The sequence below is a fragment of the Heliangelus exortis genome, chromosome 1 (assembly GCF_036169615.1).
Source record: "Heliangelus exortis chromosome 1, bHelExo1.hap1, whole genome shotgun sequence".
In the NCBI taxonomy this organism is placed as follows: Eukaryota; Metazoa; Chordata; class Aves; order Apodiformes; family Trochilidae; genus Heliangelus; species Heliangelus exortis.
Window position 1 is genome coordinate 92,196,304 of NC_092422.1, and position 14,638 is coordinate 92,210,941.

A 14,638-nucleotide genomic window follows, 5' to 3' on the forward strand; every position below is an offset into this window, starting at 1 on the left:
AGTGGCTTTATGTTGCACTCTGTTACTCTGTTGATGTTTCTGTTACTCATCTCTTCTTTCACCTTCTTCTTCACCCCTCTTCCTGTCTCACTGAATGCAAAGTAGTATAAATGATCCCATTAATTTCTGGCCTTGTTTTTTGGGGGGCAGGTATATAAAATAATATACTTTTATTACATATCCACTTCAGCATAATCATGTACAGTGTTGATGTATCAGAGGTATTTCAATATATTTTTCTTTTAGGATATTTCTGAGACAGAGAAGGTATCTGGGGAAAAATCAGTATTCTATTTACTGATGAAAATGTTTGTTACAAGTAAGCATTCTCATCTGAAAATTTCAACCAAAAAACTGATCATCAAGGTAAGTGTTTGATCTGAAATGTCAGGATATTCACTGTATCCCATTAATCTGAAATCTCTGTGTTCTAACATTTTTTCTTAAAGCAGGTACCTTTACTGCATAGCTCTGTGGTCAACAGTCTTTTTTTCTTTTTTTCTGTGATTTTGCTTATAAATTACTGTATAGTAAAATTACCTGTTAGCTAAAAATTCTATAAAAGTAAATACTGTAAACCGAATTTGATGCAACAGTTGATAAAATAGTAATGAAAAGGTCTTTAATGTTTGCCCACTTCCCTCAGCTGAATTTATAATGATACTGTAATAAACCAACTTAGCTTGTACCTGTAAAGGTCTTGAACATGGGTCAAGAAGAGATTAATTTTTATGTTTCTTTTCTATCCTTGTTTATTTAATTTGTACTTCATCACTCTAGCCTTTCTAAACCATTAGCTAAATAGTTCTATTTGTTACAGTCCAATACAAGCTCTGATGCATAGAGTACTTTTGTCTTAAAAAATAATTAAAATACCCATCTGTGCATTTAAATATATTATCTGACTTCTCAGAATTTCTGACCAACTACAAATCTCATGAGGGCACGGGCAGCTGTGAGTTCTAAATCTTTTTAAAAATGGACATCTTTTACTTACACAAGTAGGGGTAGGGACCTGCATTAAAAGCAAACCCAAAGGAACAGCTGTGCTTCACAAGAGAAAATTCAAAAAGATGTTCTAAGCCCTTAACAGGACTCCTTGTGCAGTGTCCTGTAGTAATAATGGCATACAGGTTTGTCCACAGCTTTTTACATCTCAAAGTTACAGTGATTGAACGAGTTTTTAGTTGCCCTTTATCCCTGCAAGGTTAGAGGCAGGTTAATTTTGTCTCACAGTAATGAATATACCAATTAAAAGCTACACGGTACAGTTTTTCTCATGTATTTGGATTCTTTTGCTGAGTGGAGACGTGGGCTGCCTGACTCATTCTTGTTTCCTCTTTTAGATTCAGTCCATTTCATTTTCTCTGGAGGGAACACAGGAGCAGTGAAGTTAGGGCAGTTATGTCAGCAGAAAGACTGCTAAGAATAGATGTTAATGACTGTGTTTTGCTTATTTTTCAACACAGTGCCATATAATCGGAAGGCATGTTTTTGGATTTCACATTCTGTTCCTGCCTGTTTTCATGAGAGCTTCAAGTGTATTTCTGTTTCAAGGCTCTGCCAAAAATAGTTAATTATTTAAAAATGAATCCCTTTTCTCCCCTTTCTTCAAATGAATTACCCTGTCAGATTCATGCGAGCAGCGGTGTTACTTTTGTAGCTGCTGGTGGTGTACCCATAGTAAATGTAAAGCAAATGAGCTGTGATGGATTCCCTTGTATTTTGTGTGTGGGGAGAAACAAAAGCATGGGTTCATCCTGCATAATTACAGTCATTTAATGTAGATGCTAGACTTAGAAAGCTGTTCAAGGTTTCTACTTTTGTTACCAGTGAGGGACAGCTGCTTCTACCACTGTGCAGTTCGAATCACCTTGTCTTCCAGGCAGCCATTCCCTCTTCTTCTTTTTCCTTTTCTTCTCTTACAGACAAAGCATAGTGTCACCAAGTTCCTAATGTAAGTGCCTGAGATAAGGACCTGAGTTTAGAAAACATGAAAGTGGGCAAAAATTCTAAAAATTTTAATGGCTATCACCTGATTGGAAAAAATTGTCTTCCATACCACCCACAGCAACCATGTGTGTGCCTGTGCTTCTTTCTGCACCTGGCTGTAGTCATGACCCACTGTTCATTTATTCGACTGTTTGCCCATCAGCCCAACTCTTTTAAGCAGAGGTGGCCTGATTTAGGTTTACATTAGCAGTGAATTTCCTTTAAATTGCATCAGTAGTTTTAAAAAACCCTTCTTCATGCTGTTTTTAAGGTTATAGTGTTTTTTGTTTCTTGCTATAATGGTGTAAAGATGTTCAACCCCCTTAGAGCAGCATAGCCTGCTCCCATGAAATCAGATTCACTAAGATGGAGGGAACGAATGCTTTGTGTCCAGGCATCTTTGAGTTCAGTAGGGTTTGTGCTGACTCAAGTACAGGCAGCAGAAGAATTTGATGTGGTTGGACCAGAAGCCCTGCTAGTGTTTATCCTGCCTCTTACCTCTGTCTGTGCTCTGGGGGGAGCTTCCTTGCCAGTGGGTGAGACAGTGTTGTAGCTCCTGTACCAGGGGACATACTTTGTGTTTCAGGCTGCATGATGAGTCTTGGGGACACTCAAGCTACGCTGAAACTGTCCAACAAATAAGGCTCTTTTGCAGGCTAGGACCAGCAGGATGGATTGGCCCTGGCTGTGGCTCTGTGCTATAGCTGGCTCTCTTTCTCTGTGTCTCTGCACTGTATGCCTTGAGCAGTAGAGCAGCAGAGAGGCTGCTGCAGTGAGCAGCACTGCAGGTAGCACAGCAGCCTCTGGATTTGGTGTGTGCTGCCATGGCAGGTGCTGAAGCAGGTGCTGTGCCCAGTGTGCTTGTAGAAGTCTTCTGTTCCAAATGCATGGGAATGAATGCTTAAAGTGAGATCAACATGTGCTTGGTGGCCAGTCCAGTGAATAGCTATTGGCAGCATAATTGATTGGGGGGCATATGGAATCTATCCCATACACATGGCCAACTTTGAGGGCAGTAATTAAGTGAAGTTGTACTGGGTTTGTGCTGCAGACAGCTGGGAGGAGGGGCTCTGAGAAGCCAGGAGCAGAAAGCAGTTGCTCTTAGCTGATTTTCCCAGTTGTGAGAGAGTAAGCCATGTCTTGGCTCTCAGTCTTTCTTAGAGCCCTCCTTTCACTGCCCCATGACTGCTTCTTGCCCTGTTCTGTGTCTGGCAGAGTTCAGTGGGTTTGGTTTGTCAGCTGTGACACAGTCATGCCTCATTTCTTACTGCTCTTGCTGTGCTGGGAGAGCACTAAGCAAACAGCCATGATAAGGGCACTAGACCATGGTTCCAGTTACCCCAAGGTCAGATGATAGAGTCTTGAGAGATTTTGTTATCAAAAAATTCATTCAGTTCTGCAGTTAGAGTGGTCCTGGTGAGTGGGAATAGGGCCTCTTGAATTGCAGGGGTGAGAATGACAGATAACTCTTTTCATCAACCTGTTCTATTTTTATTTTCCAAGGAGGAGAAAACACGAAGTTGCTATACAAAAAGATACATTCTTTGGGGGGTTTTGTATTTTAGAGTGGGTTATTTGGTTTTGTTTGGCTTTTTTTTCCCATTTCCCGCCTTCCCCTTTTGTTTTTCTGAACAGGTTTTACGTGACAGTGGAGTATTTGAGTACACGTGGAAAGAACTTTCAGTTTGGCTGGAACACTTGGATAAGACAAAAGAAGACAAAAAGGAAGCAGTGATTCAGTTTTTGGAAAGGGTAACAATGGTTCTAATTAGCTGGATAAACAATGTCAAGAACAGCATTAATGGAAACTAATCGTTTTGTTGCTATTTTTGAGAAACCTGTCAAAGATCAGTGAATGAATTCTGAGAAAAGCAGCATTTGTAATTCTTTATAGAGAGCTGAAACCTTTCTTGTCTTGGGTGGGAGGACAGCAAAATAATTTTGAGGAAAGTTAAATCCAGAAAGCTATGTTGTTATTACAGCACTGCTTATATAAAGGTAGTGTTGCATGGGGTTACCTCTTACCTTCTCTTTTCTTTATGTTGCAATACCTGGCAAAATTATCAGACCTGAGTAAATTGTAATGTTTTACAAGAAAAGCTGACATTTCCTGTTTAATTTTCAGGATGTTAAATGCCCAGTGCATCCTTTTCATTGTGTTTTCTCTAGGGACTCAGTCTGTGGTAGCACTTCAGGTGCAAAATCGCAGCAGACATTTCTTTTTCCATCTGACCCAGTGTCCCATCCATAGCAGTAACTGTAGGCAGATTCCTACAGAAGTACATGGGAGTTGTCCTCCTAAAACTTGCCCAGCTTCCATCCACTTCTAGAACGTAGTCTCTCATAACAATACATGGTTCCTGTAGACCTAATAGCCTTTGCACTTTCTCTCTTAATGTTAACAGATCCTGTTGAAACTGGTGACAAACCCCTATCCATATACAGATAAAGCAGCAGACCTTGTTCAGGAAGCCAGCATGCTCCAAGTTAACATGTTGAAACAAGACTCTGATAACGTCAGCATCCCTGTCTCTCACATTGATGGTATGTGGTGATTGCCTCAATAGCAGAGAATTCCAAGACTTTGTGATAAATTTTCTGCCCTAATTACAGCCCTAATCTGCAAACTTGACAACTGATTACTATAGGAAACTTGCTCTATGTAAGGACCTACAGGATTCAGCCCTACATTTGTGTTTAGTACCGGAAGTCTGAATTAGTTACTACTTTAACCTCAAAAGTAGTTTCTGATGCAGTTACTTTGTTTCAACAGTATTTTCAGTCCCTCTTCAGGATCCTGCAGCAACATTTTCTGACTAAAATGAAGACTATTACACTTGCTCTTCATGGGGCTGCTCATATCTGTTCATTGAGGAGAAAAAGGGCTGGGGTGCCCAGGGAAATTTCTTACTCAGTCACATGGCTGGAGTTTTGCTGCTTCTGCTCTCTGGGACCAGCCACAGCACCACTGCAAACGATGTAAAAATTCTGCTGGTGTGGACACTTGGATAACTTACCATGTGCTGGCTGTTCTGGTAGAACAGTCCAGGATTTTGCAGTATGTGAGAGTATGATAATTCAGGAAGCTTAACACATGGTACCAGATGGATCAATTGCCTTGAGCTGACTGCTTCAGAGATGTAATTCCAGCCACACAGAATGCATTGTATTTTCTTCATATGTTGAAGCTCTCTGTGACTGTTTCATGACCAGTTTCTCTGGCCCCTTGGAGGAGCTCTCTGAGGACTGTGCAGGATGTTCTTTCAAAGGCAAAGTGGCTGCTTCCTTCATACATCCTCATACACATTTCCTGTCACTGTTAAGCTCTATCAGTCCTTATCTGCTGCCATCATGGTAGTATGTGATGCACCTCTGTCCTTCCCTTACTTCTGTCAGCTGGGCAGCAGAATTGAAAGGCAGAAAGTAAAGTTAAGCATAGTGTAAGAGACAGTGGTTTTTACAGTTGCATTTGCTGTTAAATTGCCAGACAAATATGTCTTTCATCCTTATTTTATGCTTTGGGAATTCAGAAGCTGCCTCGTATTCCTGGAGTGTTGGATTCTACCTCTCTTGTTTTCTGGTTAGTCTGAATCCTTTGCTTACATTTTTTTCTTCACTTAACAGATGTTCTGGATATGGTGGATGTCCTAATCGAGGGCAGTGATGGCTTAGATGAAGAAATTGGTTTCGCTTTAAATGAAGACATGGTTATCCAAACATTTCCATTCAGTGCTGTTGTCCCTGCTGCATTAGAAGCCAGGAATGTACTGTTGCTTCAGACTGAAAATGGAACAGGTACAAACTTTTTGGTTTCAATGTATCCTTTATCCTAGTGTAGTGTGATACCATTGTTACCCATTAAGCACCTTAAGACATTTTATTATCTTGGTTGCAAGCAGAAGGAGGTGCAGATCCATGGTCTTACCTGCTCAAGAGAGACCTTAAAGTTTATGAGGTGCTGCTCTCTTTTTTCCTTACCCCATAAGGAGCTCACTCTCAGTTTCTGGAGTAAGGAAAATAAATTAAAATGCAGGCATTCTCTGAACTCATTTGACTCTGGGGAGCTCCTACTGTGGGTGCTATTGTTGAAAATGTTGAAAAATGAGACCACCCTTCTCATGTGAGAAGTGAAGGAGCTGAATGACCCCCTACTTTGAGTACAGTATGGAGGAAATTGAGGAGCAGTGCAGAGACACTGTCCCTCTGTGGAGAGTGCTCACCTGGAAGCATTTGCACTTCAGTAACAGTGTTCTAAGCAGAGAGTATGCAGAGCATGAGAAGAAGGGGGTTTCAGTAGGGGAGAGGGGAGTGGGCTATTGAATAGAAAATGAATGTGTTTTCCAGAAAACTGCTTCAGGGATAAAGCTGCAGGGCTGAATGTTGCAAAGTTCTACCACCTGCTTGAGGAGAAGATTTGGTGGAGTGAGGAGTCACAGCTGGCCTCAGAGAAGCATTGGCCAACCCCACAGCATCTCACTAGGTCCTGTGTTTGTTTGGCTGTTGAGTAGCACCTGGGATGGGACTGAAAGTCCCAGTTCTGAAAGAAAATCCTCCATATTTAAGCAGTGTGTGTTAACCTGTGTGTATTCTCCCTTGAACAAATCAGTTCTCCTCGTAGGTGGTGCTTTGCTGGGATCCTGTCCATCAAAGCACAACAGTGAAGGCATAGTAAGTTTTATGCTTGTCTGGAAGGAAGCAAGCCAACCTGAGCATGTATCTTAAAGAGGGATGATTATGTACTTCAACAAGGACCATTGTATGGAGAATTTTTTCTGGTACCTCAGTGTGACAGGAACAGTTGTCTAACTTATCACAAACAACTTTTAATCCGATTCAGTCCTTTTTAATCCTAGTATTTTTCTAAATGATGCTCTGTGGCCTGTTGCAGAGGTTTGCTCTAGTGCTGGTGCCCATGCTTCTGTAAGTGTAAGTTTAAGTTTTTATTTTGCATTTCTAGGAGCACACATCATAGAGTATCTTACTGGTGTCTTCACTGATCTCCTGCACTCTCAGAGAGAACCCCTTGCCCTCTGCTTGATGTTCCAGCTCTATGATAAAGAACTTCAGTCCCTGAAAGTTACTAAGTATCCTCAGCTCTACCAATTTAACCAGTACTATAAACTCTGGATACCCCAGCAATCTCAGGAACCCCTGGTACGAAATACCTGAAGTCACCTGAATGCTTGAGCCAGTATTGCTATAAAACCTTTCAGTGTGTGAAGGTTATATTTCCATGAGAATGTGTATTTACATTAAGCTAATTTTGTATTGCTTCTTGATCACATTGGGACACACATTTGCTCAAGGCCTTTTCTGTAATGAGACAAGAAGCCTGTGCTGTGGGTGGGAAATGAAGCCAGGGCTCACGGGTTGTGTGCAGTCACCCAGACTACAGCTCCTCATCAGGCACACTGTAGCATAATGTGTGTTGTGACCTGAGGAGCCAGTTCACAGTGGTTGGAGTTCACCCGGGTATGGTTTGGGAATGCATGTACCAGCTGTGCTGGAAGTTGCCCTCTTTTGCTGTTAGCCCAGCAGTGGCCATGTACAGATTTGCCATGGGACACCTTTGACTACTTTGTGATAGCAGGACTGTATATGTATGTTCCTGGAGCTTCACTCCAGCTTTTAGCACAGAACTAGTTTCAAAATAGAAGTAATTAAAGGAACTTCTGATTCATACTCATACTTTATTTTTCTCCTATGGTTTTTTCCATTTTAAACAGTTTAAGAAGCACAAAGAGGTACACAAAGAACCTGCTGTGGCCCTGGATTCTGTGTTTACCATTTTGCTAAAGAATGCCTATGAGAGAGGAAGCAATACTTTGCTGGAAGACAATATCCAAACAAAACTGAGAGACTTGGCTTCCCAGCTCCTGCCTGAACAGCTGTTGTTAGGAGTAAAGCATGTGTTGCTCTATCTGAAATCCACAGTGGAGAACTTTGGCAGTGTAAGCAATATTGTGATGATATTGTGCTTTTGTTTGTTTCTTTTAAGTGCAGCGAGTGCAAATCACCTGGCTATTAAAGCTTAAGGATCCAGTTCTGTTTTTTTTTTCATGTACTCAGCTCTTACAGGCTACAGAGCACCATACAGAGTTGCTCCTAATTTTTGAACAAATGTCTGTCCTTCTAATAATTGAGGAGTCTTGGATTTATTTTGTATGGATTACCTTGTTGACTCCTGGTTTTAATCCAGCTCCGGGTCTCCATAAGAGGCCTTTTCAGAGACTGAAGTTTGCTGACCTGTGTTGTACCAAAAGTCACAGTGTAAATGAAAACCTATAATCCAATTATATGGCACACTGAGACTTTTCTTAGAATCAGGTTTCTACAGAGGTGAGTGATTCCTTCCCTCTGTAATCTAGAAATTGTAATCTAGGAAAAAAAGGTTATAATCTAGGAAGTTCATAGTTAATTTCTGTTATTTTCTGTGTCTGTATTTTCACAGCTTAGTAAAACTTCTGGTCCTCACCTTATTGACCTCTATATGGACCTGCTGAGAAGCTTGTTGTGCCGGGGAAATCAGATAGAGTTGGATAATCAGCAGAAAAGAGAAGACCGTCAGGCTGAATCAGATCTCTTTATGGATGAGGAATCTCTGATTGCAGAGGAGACTTCAAATGACAAGGTACCAAATCCCTTGACACACAGCCGAGAAACTCATCTGTTAGTAAACTTTGATTTGATTGATTCTGTAGGGAAATAGTCTTATGTTTTGCTGATTCATTTATTAAAGCAAATTATCTTAAACGTGAAATACTTCTGAGCACAAAATCTGTTGATATATTTTCAACATTCACCAAGACATGGAACTTGCTAAATGTGACAGAGAACAGGAGATGTAGCAGGGATCAGGCTTTGTGAGTGCCGTGGCTTGGTAATTGAGGATTGACTTGGTCATGAGGATTTCTGGGATTTCAGTTAGTATTCAAGTGTGTCTATCACATGCTCACTGTATAAGGGCTTGAATAAGGTTTTGTTGCTTTGTAGAAGCATAACTGTAGTTTTTGCCTGGTCCTCAGGATGGCAGGGAGAGAACAGGGTATTGTACAATGTACATTTCAAAGAGTTGTATTGGGTGGAAATAGGTTGATGTGGAGGGATGCTGTTAAGATCTAGGAGATAGATTTATGAACTTTATGTATGTGGTCCAGCAGTTATAAGACCATGGGAGATCTGACCAAGCTGCATCATCCACAGTCTAACCCCTGAGCTCGAATACAGTCAGGAGAGGTCCTGACAGACATTGCTTGCCTTTGCAGAAGAAGTTCTATTCCCTAAGCCTTGTGTAAAGCTGAGTTATGCAAATTATGTACTTTGAGGAATGAGCTGTTTCCCCCTTTCATCTGTTTTTTAGATTTGTGGAGATTAGAATGGAACTGTATTGACAAACCCCACAATATACAGTTTTCCCCTGGAAATATGCTTAGGCATGTGAAGGGAAGGCATACTTCCTCACATGATAAACATTGGAAGAATGGTAATTTGTTAATACTTTCATCTTCTGACCAATTAATAGATAATTTCACGTTCAGTAATTGTAATAAACACGCTCTGGAAAACAGGCAGATGAATGCTGTAATTACCCATTCAGTGATAATGTTAAACCATTTGTTTCAGACACTAGAAGATACACTCATGTTGATTTTCAGACATCCCACACTGGAGAGTTGGTTCCTGGCTTTAGAGCAACGTTCTCTTCCTCAGCACAGTTTAAACCCTGTCACTGTGAAGCTCCTGTCTGCTCACCTCAATTCTGGTGTGCTACAGCTGCTGAAAACGGGTGCCCCGATGCTACAAAGCATGGACCAGAAACATGTGTTGTCAAAGTATTTCGAAGCTATCACAAAAAGTGTCTTGAAAGAGCTGCAGGCTGCAGGTAAAGACAGAAGCCAGATCTCTCCCAAGAAGTCTCACCAGCTGGAGTCTCTGGAGGAGTTGCACACGTACCTGGCTGCAGCTCAGCTGAAGGAGATCACTTTAACCATGCTGCAACTTCCTGAGATGAGCTTGACTACTCAGAAATCTGAAAAATCCCCTAAAAAAGGGAAGCAGTTAAGCTTCTATGGACAGATTTTGGTGCAGCTGCTCACAGAGAGCTACCAAAGGCAGCCTCGGCAAGGAGAACTACTGCTATCCACTGAGCACGTTAAAGCTTTGGGAATACTGATGTCAGCATCAGGCAGCAAAGATCTGGAGAAAGTTTTCCTTCACACTCTCCAGAGTGAGCCAGTCCTTGCACATGCAGTTGGTGTAGAGGTCCATATTCACTGCCTTAACCAGAGGTCAAAAACCTCCCTTGCCATTGTGGGCATGCTGATAAAACACTCTAGGACTCACCTGCTGCAGTTTGAGCTGTGGTGTCTGAGCAGTGCCACTGTAAAGTACCTCAGGAAAAACATGGAAAGCCTCCTTCCACTCATTGATGTGTATTTGCAGTGCAGAGACCACTATGATTTCACTCGACCTTCTGCAGGTAAAGCCACAACTGATTCCCATGTGTGATTTTGGGGCAAATTCTCAGGATAGACTCTCTTGGCCTTAAAATCTCAGATGCTCTGACCAGTAAATAGAGGGGATAAAAGTTACATATCTTCTTGTTATTCTCTTATTAGCACCTCTGCAGCTTGAAATGTAAAGGACTGTAATGAAGCTTGGATATTAGACTGAAGCAAAGTACTCACACAGTTGCTGTTGTCCAGTTTTCTCTTCTGAAGCCCTTATTTAATACTTAGCACATAGTTGCCGTCTTCATGCTTATCTTAGTATAGAAGGTAAAAAATGTTTTCTCAAGCATTATATAGAACACTTTCTGGTGATTGGAATGCCATAGCCATATGTTTTTGGAGAATGTAAGCTTTTACAAGTGTAAGAATCAAAAACTTTCATTTAAAATAAATCTCCAAATATAGCTTCCTATAGTAATGCCTTCCTAAACTGGCAGTCTAAAACTTTCCGAATCAACAGCAGCATTCAATTGACAAGGCTGTTAAATTTTCTACCAGCAAAACTATGAATTATTATTCAGCTTGGCCACTTTGATTTAATTTCTCTTACTGCATAGAAAAGTAAATAGCCACAGGAATAGGCTTACTGTAGCTCTTGGTGGAGAAGGCTAGCTCTATTCAGGAGAATTTCAAGTAGTGAAAAGTCCATGTCAGCACACAGGAAAGTAGAAGTGATGGTTAAGGAACTAAGCCTCTGTCTGGCACCTTGTGCATGTTGGTGATTTTGTGTTTGAACACTAGAAGGGGAAACTGCTGTCTGACTGCCTTGATTAATAAGGTGTCCATGAGCTGTCTGTTGATGTGAGAGAAAAAAATCCTTTGAGCCCAAGGTCAGAGAACTGCTAAGGTTTCATCCTTCCTGAGGTGCAAGGACAAGACTTCTTATCAGGAAGTTGTCCCTGTTTTGAAGGTTTGCATTGTTTGCCCATGCCTAATCATCTCAGCCATGTAGCAAGTGGTTTTCTGGTACACATGTTAAATGAACTGCTGCTGTCTGCTAATCTGCAGGGTGCACTTCTCTGTTGCAGATTAGCAGCTACTATAGTATGATTTCCTAGAAACTAAGTAATCTGGGACTTGGTAAGAAAAGCGATTTGGGATTTTTGTAATGATGAGTCTGCTGTTGCTTAAGACACTTAAATGATGAAAGCTGTGCCCCCTGCTCTCTCCCAACAGTTGTCTCAGGTGTTATACCTGTCTTGAGGAAAGCTCTGTGGAAGGAGCTCTGCGGTGTATTAGAAGACACAGAAGCATCACATGAGACCAGTGTGAAACTGCAAGTTGTTTCAAAGTTGTTGCCATCTTCAGAAAGCAAAGAGCTGAGAAATCTTATTGACCAGCTTCCCTCTGCTCTTGAGAAAGCAGAATCTAATGAGAGGTAGGCAAATCCAGTTACTCTGTTTCAGAACTAGGTTTGTCCTATAAAGCATTGTGAAAGATACCCATGAATGCAAATGTTGAGAACAAAAGTAGCATCTTCTCCTCACAGAGCCTGCCACTTCAAAGCTGTGGCAACAAGGCATGCTTAGCATATACAAAAGTGTGTTCCAATGTTAATAAATACATAAATATTTTTCTGCAGTTGGACAGTGGCAGATGCCATATCTAGAGTGCTTGCAAACTCTGAAGAGCTGCATTCCTGGAGGAGACGCCTCTTATCAGCCTGCATAAAGGGGTTAATTGCCATGTACAATAGCAGTAAAGATGAAAGCAAGCAGGAAGTGGAGAGGTCCATGCTGCTGAGGCTAGAACAATTACTGGTGAGACTTCTTTTTATCTGCATTGCCAGAATGTGACTCTGTGTTTATGTGTTATTGTGCTCTTGTATCTTGGGTAAACGTAGATTGGACTTTATTTTCTGTTTTATGTATTATGGCTTCAAAGGGCTTTTAATAGCTTTTCCAGAGTTAACTTAGCCCTTCTAATCCCTTATAAGAAGCATTTTTGAGTTTGTTCTTGATAATTGCTTTCTGCTAACAGTCCCCGTTGAAAATCAGGCTTTGAGGTGTTCAGGAGTTGAAAATCAAAGGTTGCCAGTGGATGTTTTCAGATTAAAAAAAAAAAATAGTGATATGGACACTTCTGAAAAGACCCACTTGCCATGCTCTCTGATGTTTGTGGCAGAATATGGTTGAGCATAGGTAGACATCTGCCCTTTGATCATCAAGCACACTACTTGATCATTGTTTCTATACTACTTTTTTTTATTTTGGTAATTAAGTAAAGTAGGCAGATCCATGTAAGACATGAAAATGAAGGTCTCTGCAGGCATTGAATGCTTTTGACCTCTTGCTGGCTTCTGGTGAGACTCCCTTTTAGGACATGAGTGTGCAGGATGGGAGTTTTGCAGGACCTGTGGGCCCACCTCATGGTGTTCATCCTAGTGGTGTTCACAGGCATTGAGGAGGGCAGCACCTGCTGTTACTGGGACTGCTGGCACGTGCAGCTGTCAGTCTCCTGCACAAACTAATTGTGGTTGATAGCATTTCAGAGAGGATCAGTTTTTGTAAACAGCACATACACCCAGCCATGTGTAAAGGTTGGCTAGATTAAGCACATTGTAGTTGCACAAAAAACTATTACCTGATTCTCTTGCTTTGGATTTGCCAACTTTTTATTCCTCTCACACTTTGGGAGTGTGGAGAGTTTCTGGACTCTGGGTTTGTTGGTACCTGCAGACCAGCTTACTTTTTAAATTGTATACAGCCCATATGCTACTTTTGCAACCAGGGCCAACAAAACAAGACATGCAGTTTCATTTGAGTCTGGAGATAGGACTGCTGTACCTAAGAGCTTTCTTCTCTGTTATCCTTTGATTGTCCCACCTGAGTGTTTGATTTGCATGTTGTGAGCATGTCTGTTGAACAAAATTGCAGGCCTTGATCATCTGTAGAAGCTGCACATGCAAAATGTAAAACATCTGTTTATATTCCATGTACAGTGTGTTGTTGAAGAAGTGAACCCAGATGACTGGTACAGCTTTGTGAAGACAGGACTCAAGTAAGTAATTCTGAGGTGCTGTAGGAGAGAGATTTATATTCATTTGGCCTTGTCGCTGCACTGTATGGAAACACCCTGTTTCCCTTGAGTTCAGTGAGCTTTGATGATGCTCCTTGTTTTTCAGGATGCACTTCTTGTCACATCCACTGTTACCACTGGATCCTAAACCTGCACAACTGCAGGCAGATATGGATTTTGTTGCCCCAGTTACCATAAGTAATTTAGCTAACTAGATAGCTCAACTACCTTCTTTTTGAATAGCATAAAGATTTATGCTCATACAATTATTGTTATTTAAAGTATTTCTCAATACAGTTCTTATGAAAACAGAATCAGGTCTCTGACCTTTCAATGTAAACCATTTATTTAAATGAAACTTTTAAAAAGAAATACAGAATAAAATAAATAAAAACCAGCTTAGGATAATGTTAGCTTCTATGGAGGCAGAAATGTTAATCTGAAGGGTTGCTGTCTGAAGGGTCAGTAGGCAAAATCCTTATCTTTTATTAAGATCAGCACAGTTACAAATAGCGCTATGTGTGTGTTCTTGTTTCTACTTTTATAATTAAAATACCAGTATATCTTAAAAAAGATTGAATCAAAAGTAACTTGGGGGAAGAGCTGCATGTGTTTCCATTTTTAAAATTTTGTTTTGTTTTTACTAAGTTTGCTTTCTTTGCAACGTTTTCATGTCTTAAAACAGATATTTTTTTTTTCAAGCAGTTTTCCTTCTGGTTGGGGTCTGACTTTTCTGTGATCCTTGCTTGTAAAGGTACCGCTACAGAGATGAAGCATTTCTGAAAGTTCTGAACATTGCCATTCAGTTATTATACAAGGAAGAATCCTCGCTTAGTCAGAGATTAGTCAAGCTCTCCAAACTTCACATGATGGTCACGCAGCACTCTCTATTTTTGTCAGCCATACTGAGGTCAAGAGAAGAAGAAGAAGAAGGCACGAACATCCAGACAAGAGGTGGTTTTTTCCTTCTTCTTTCCTTTAACTATATTTGGTAATCTGGTCTTTCTTGCAGTATAGTCTGTTCATCCAGTAACCTATCCACCTACATATACTTGCAGAAATATTTAACGATTCCAGCATATTAGCATTTTGTTTTGAATTCTGCCTCTACTTTGTTT

General features: G+C 40.8%; 1 protein-coding gene across 1 annotated transcript in view; it reads left to right on the forward strand.

Annotated features, from left to right (window-relative positions):
• URB1 (URB1 ribosome biogenesis homolog) overlaps positions 1-14,638 on the forward strand; it is a 56,626-nt gene that overhangs the window by 23,004 nt on the left and 18,984 nt on the right. Inside the window, 12 exon segments of the mRNA XM_071754531.1 lie at positions 247-366; positions 3,628-3,744; positions 4,398-4,536; positions 5,617-5,787; positions 6,950-7,146; positions 7,719-7,943; positions 8,444-8,623; positions 9,616-10,471; positions 11,679-11,880; positions 12,085-12,262; positions 13,444-13,502; positions 14,275-14,474. Of these exon segments, the coding sequence (XP_071610632.1) occupies positions 247-366; positions 3,628-3,744; positions 4,398-4,536; positions 5,617-5,787; positions 6,950-7,146; positions 7,719-7,943; positions 8,444-8,623; positions 9,616-10,471; positions 11,679-11,880; positions 12,085-12,262; positions 13,444-13,502; positions 14,275-14,474 (2,644 nt within the window).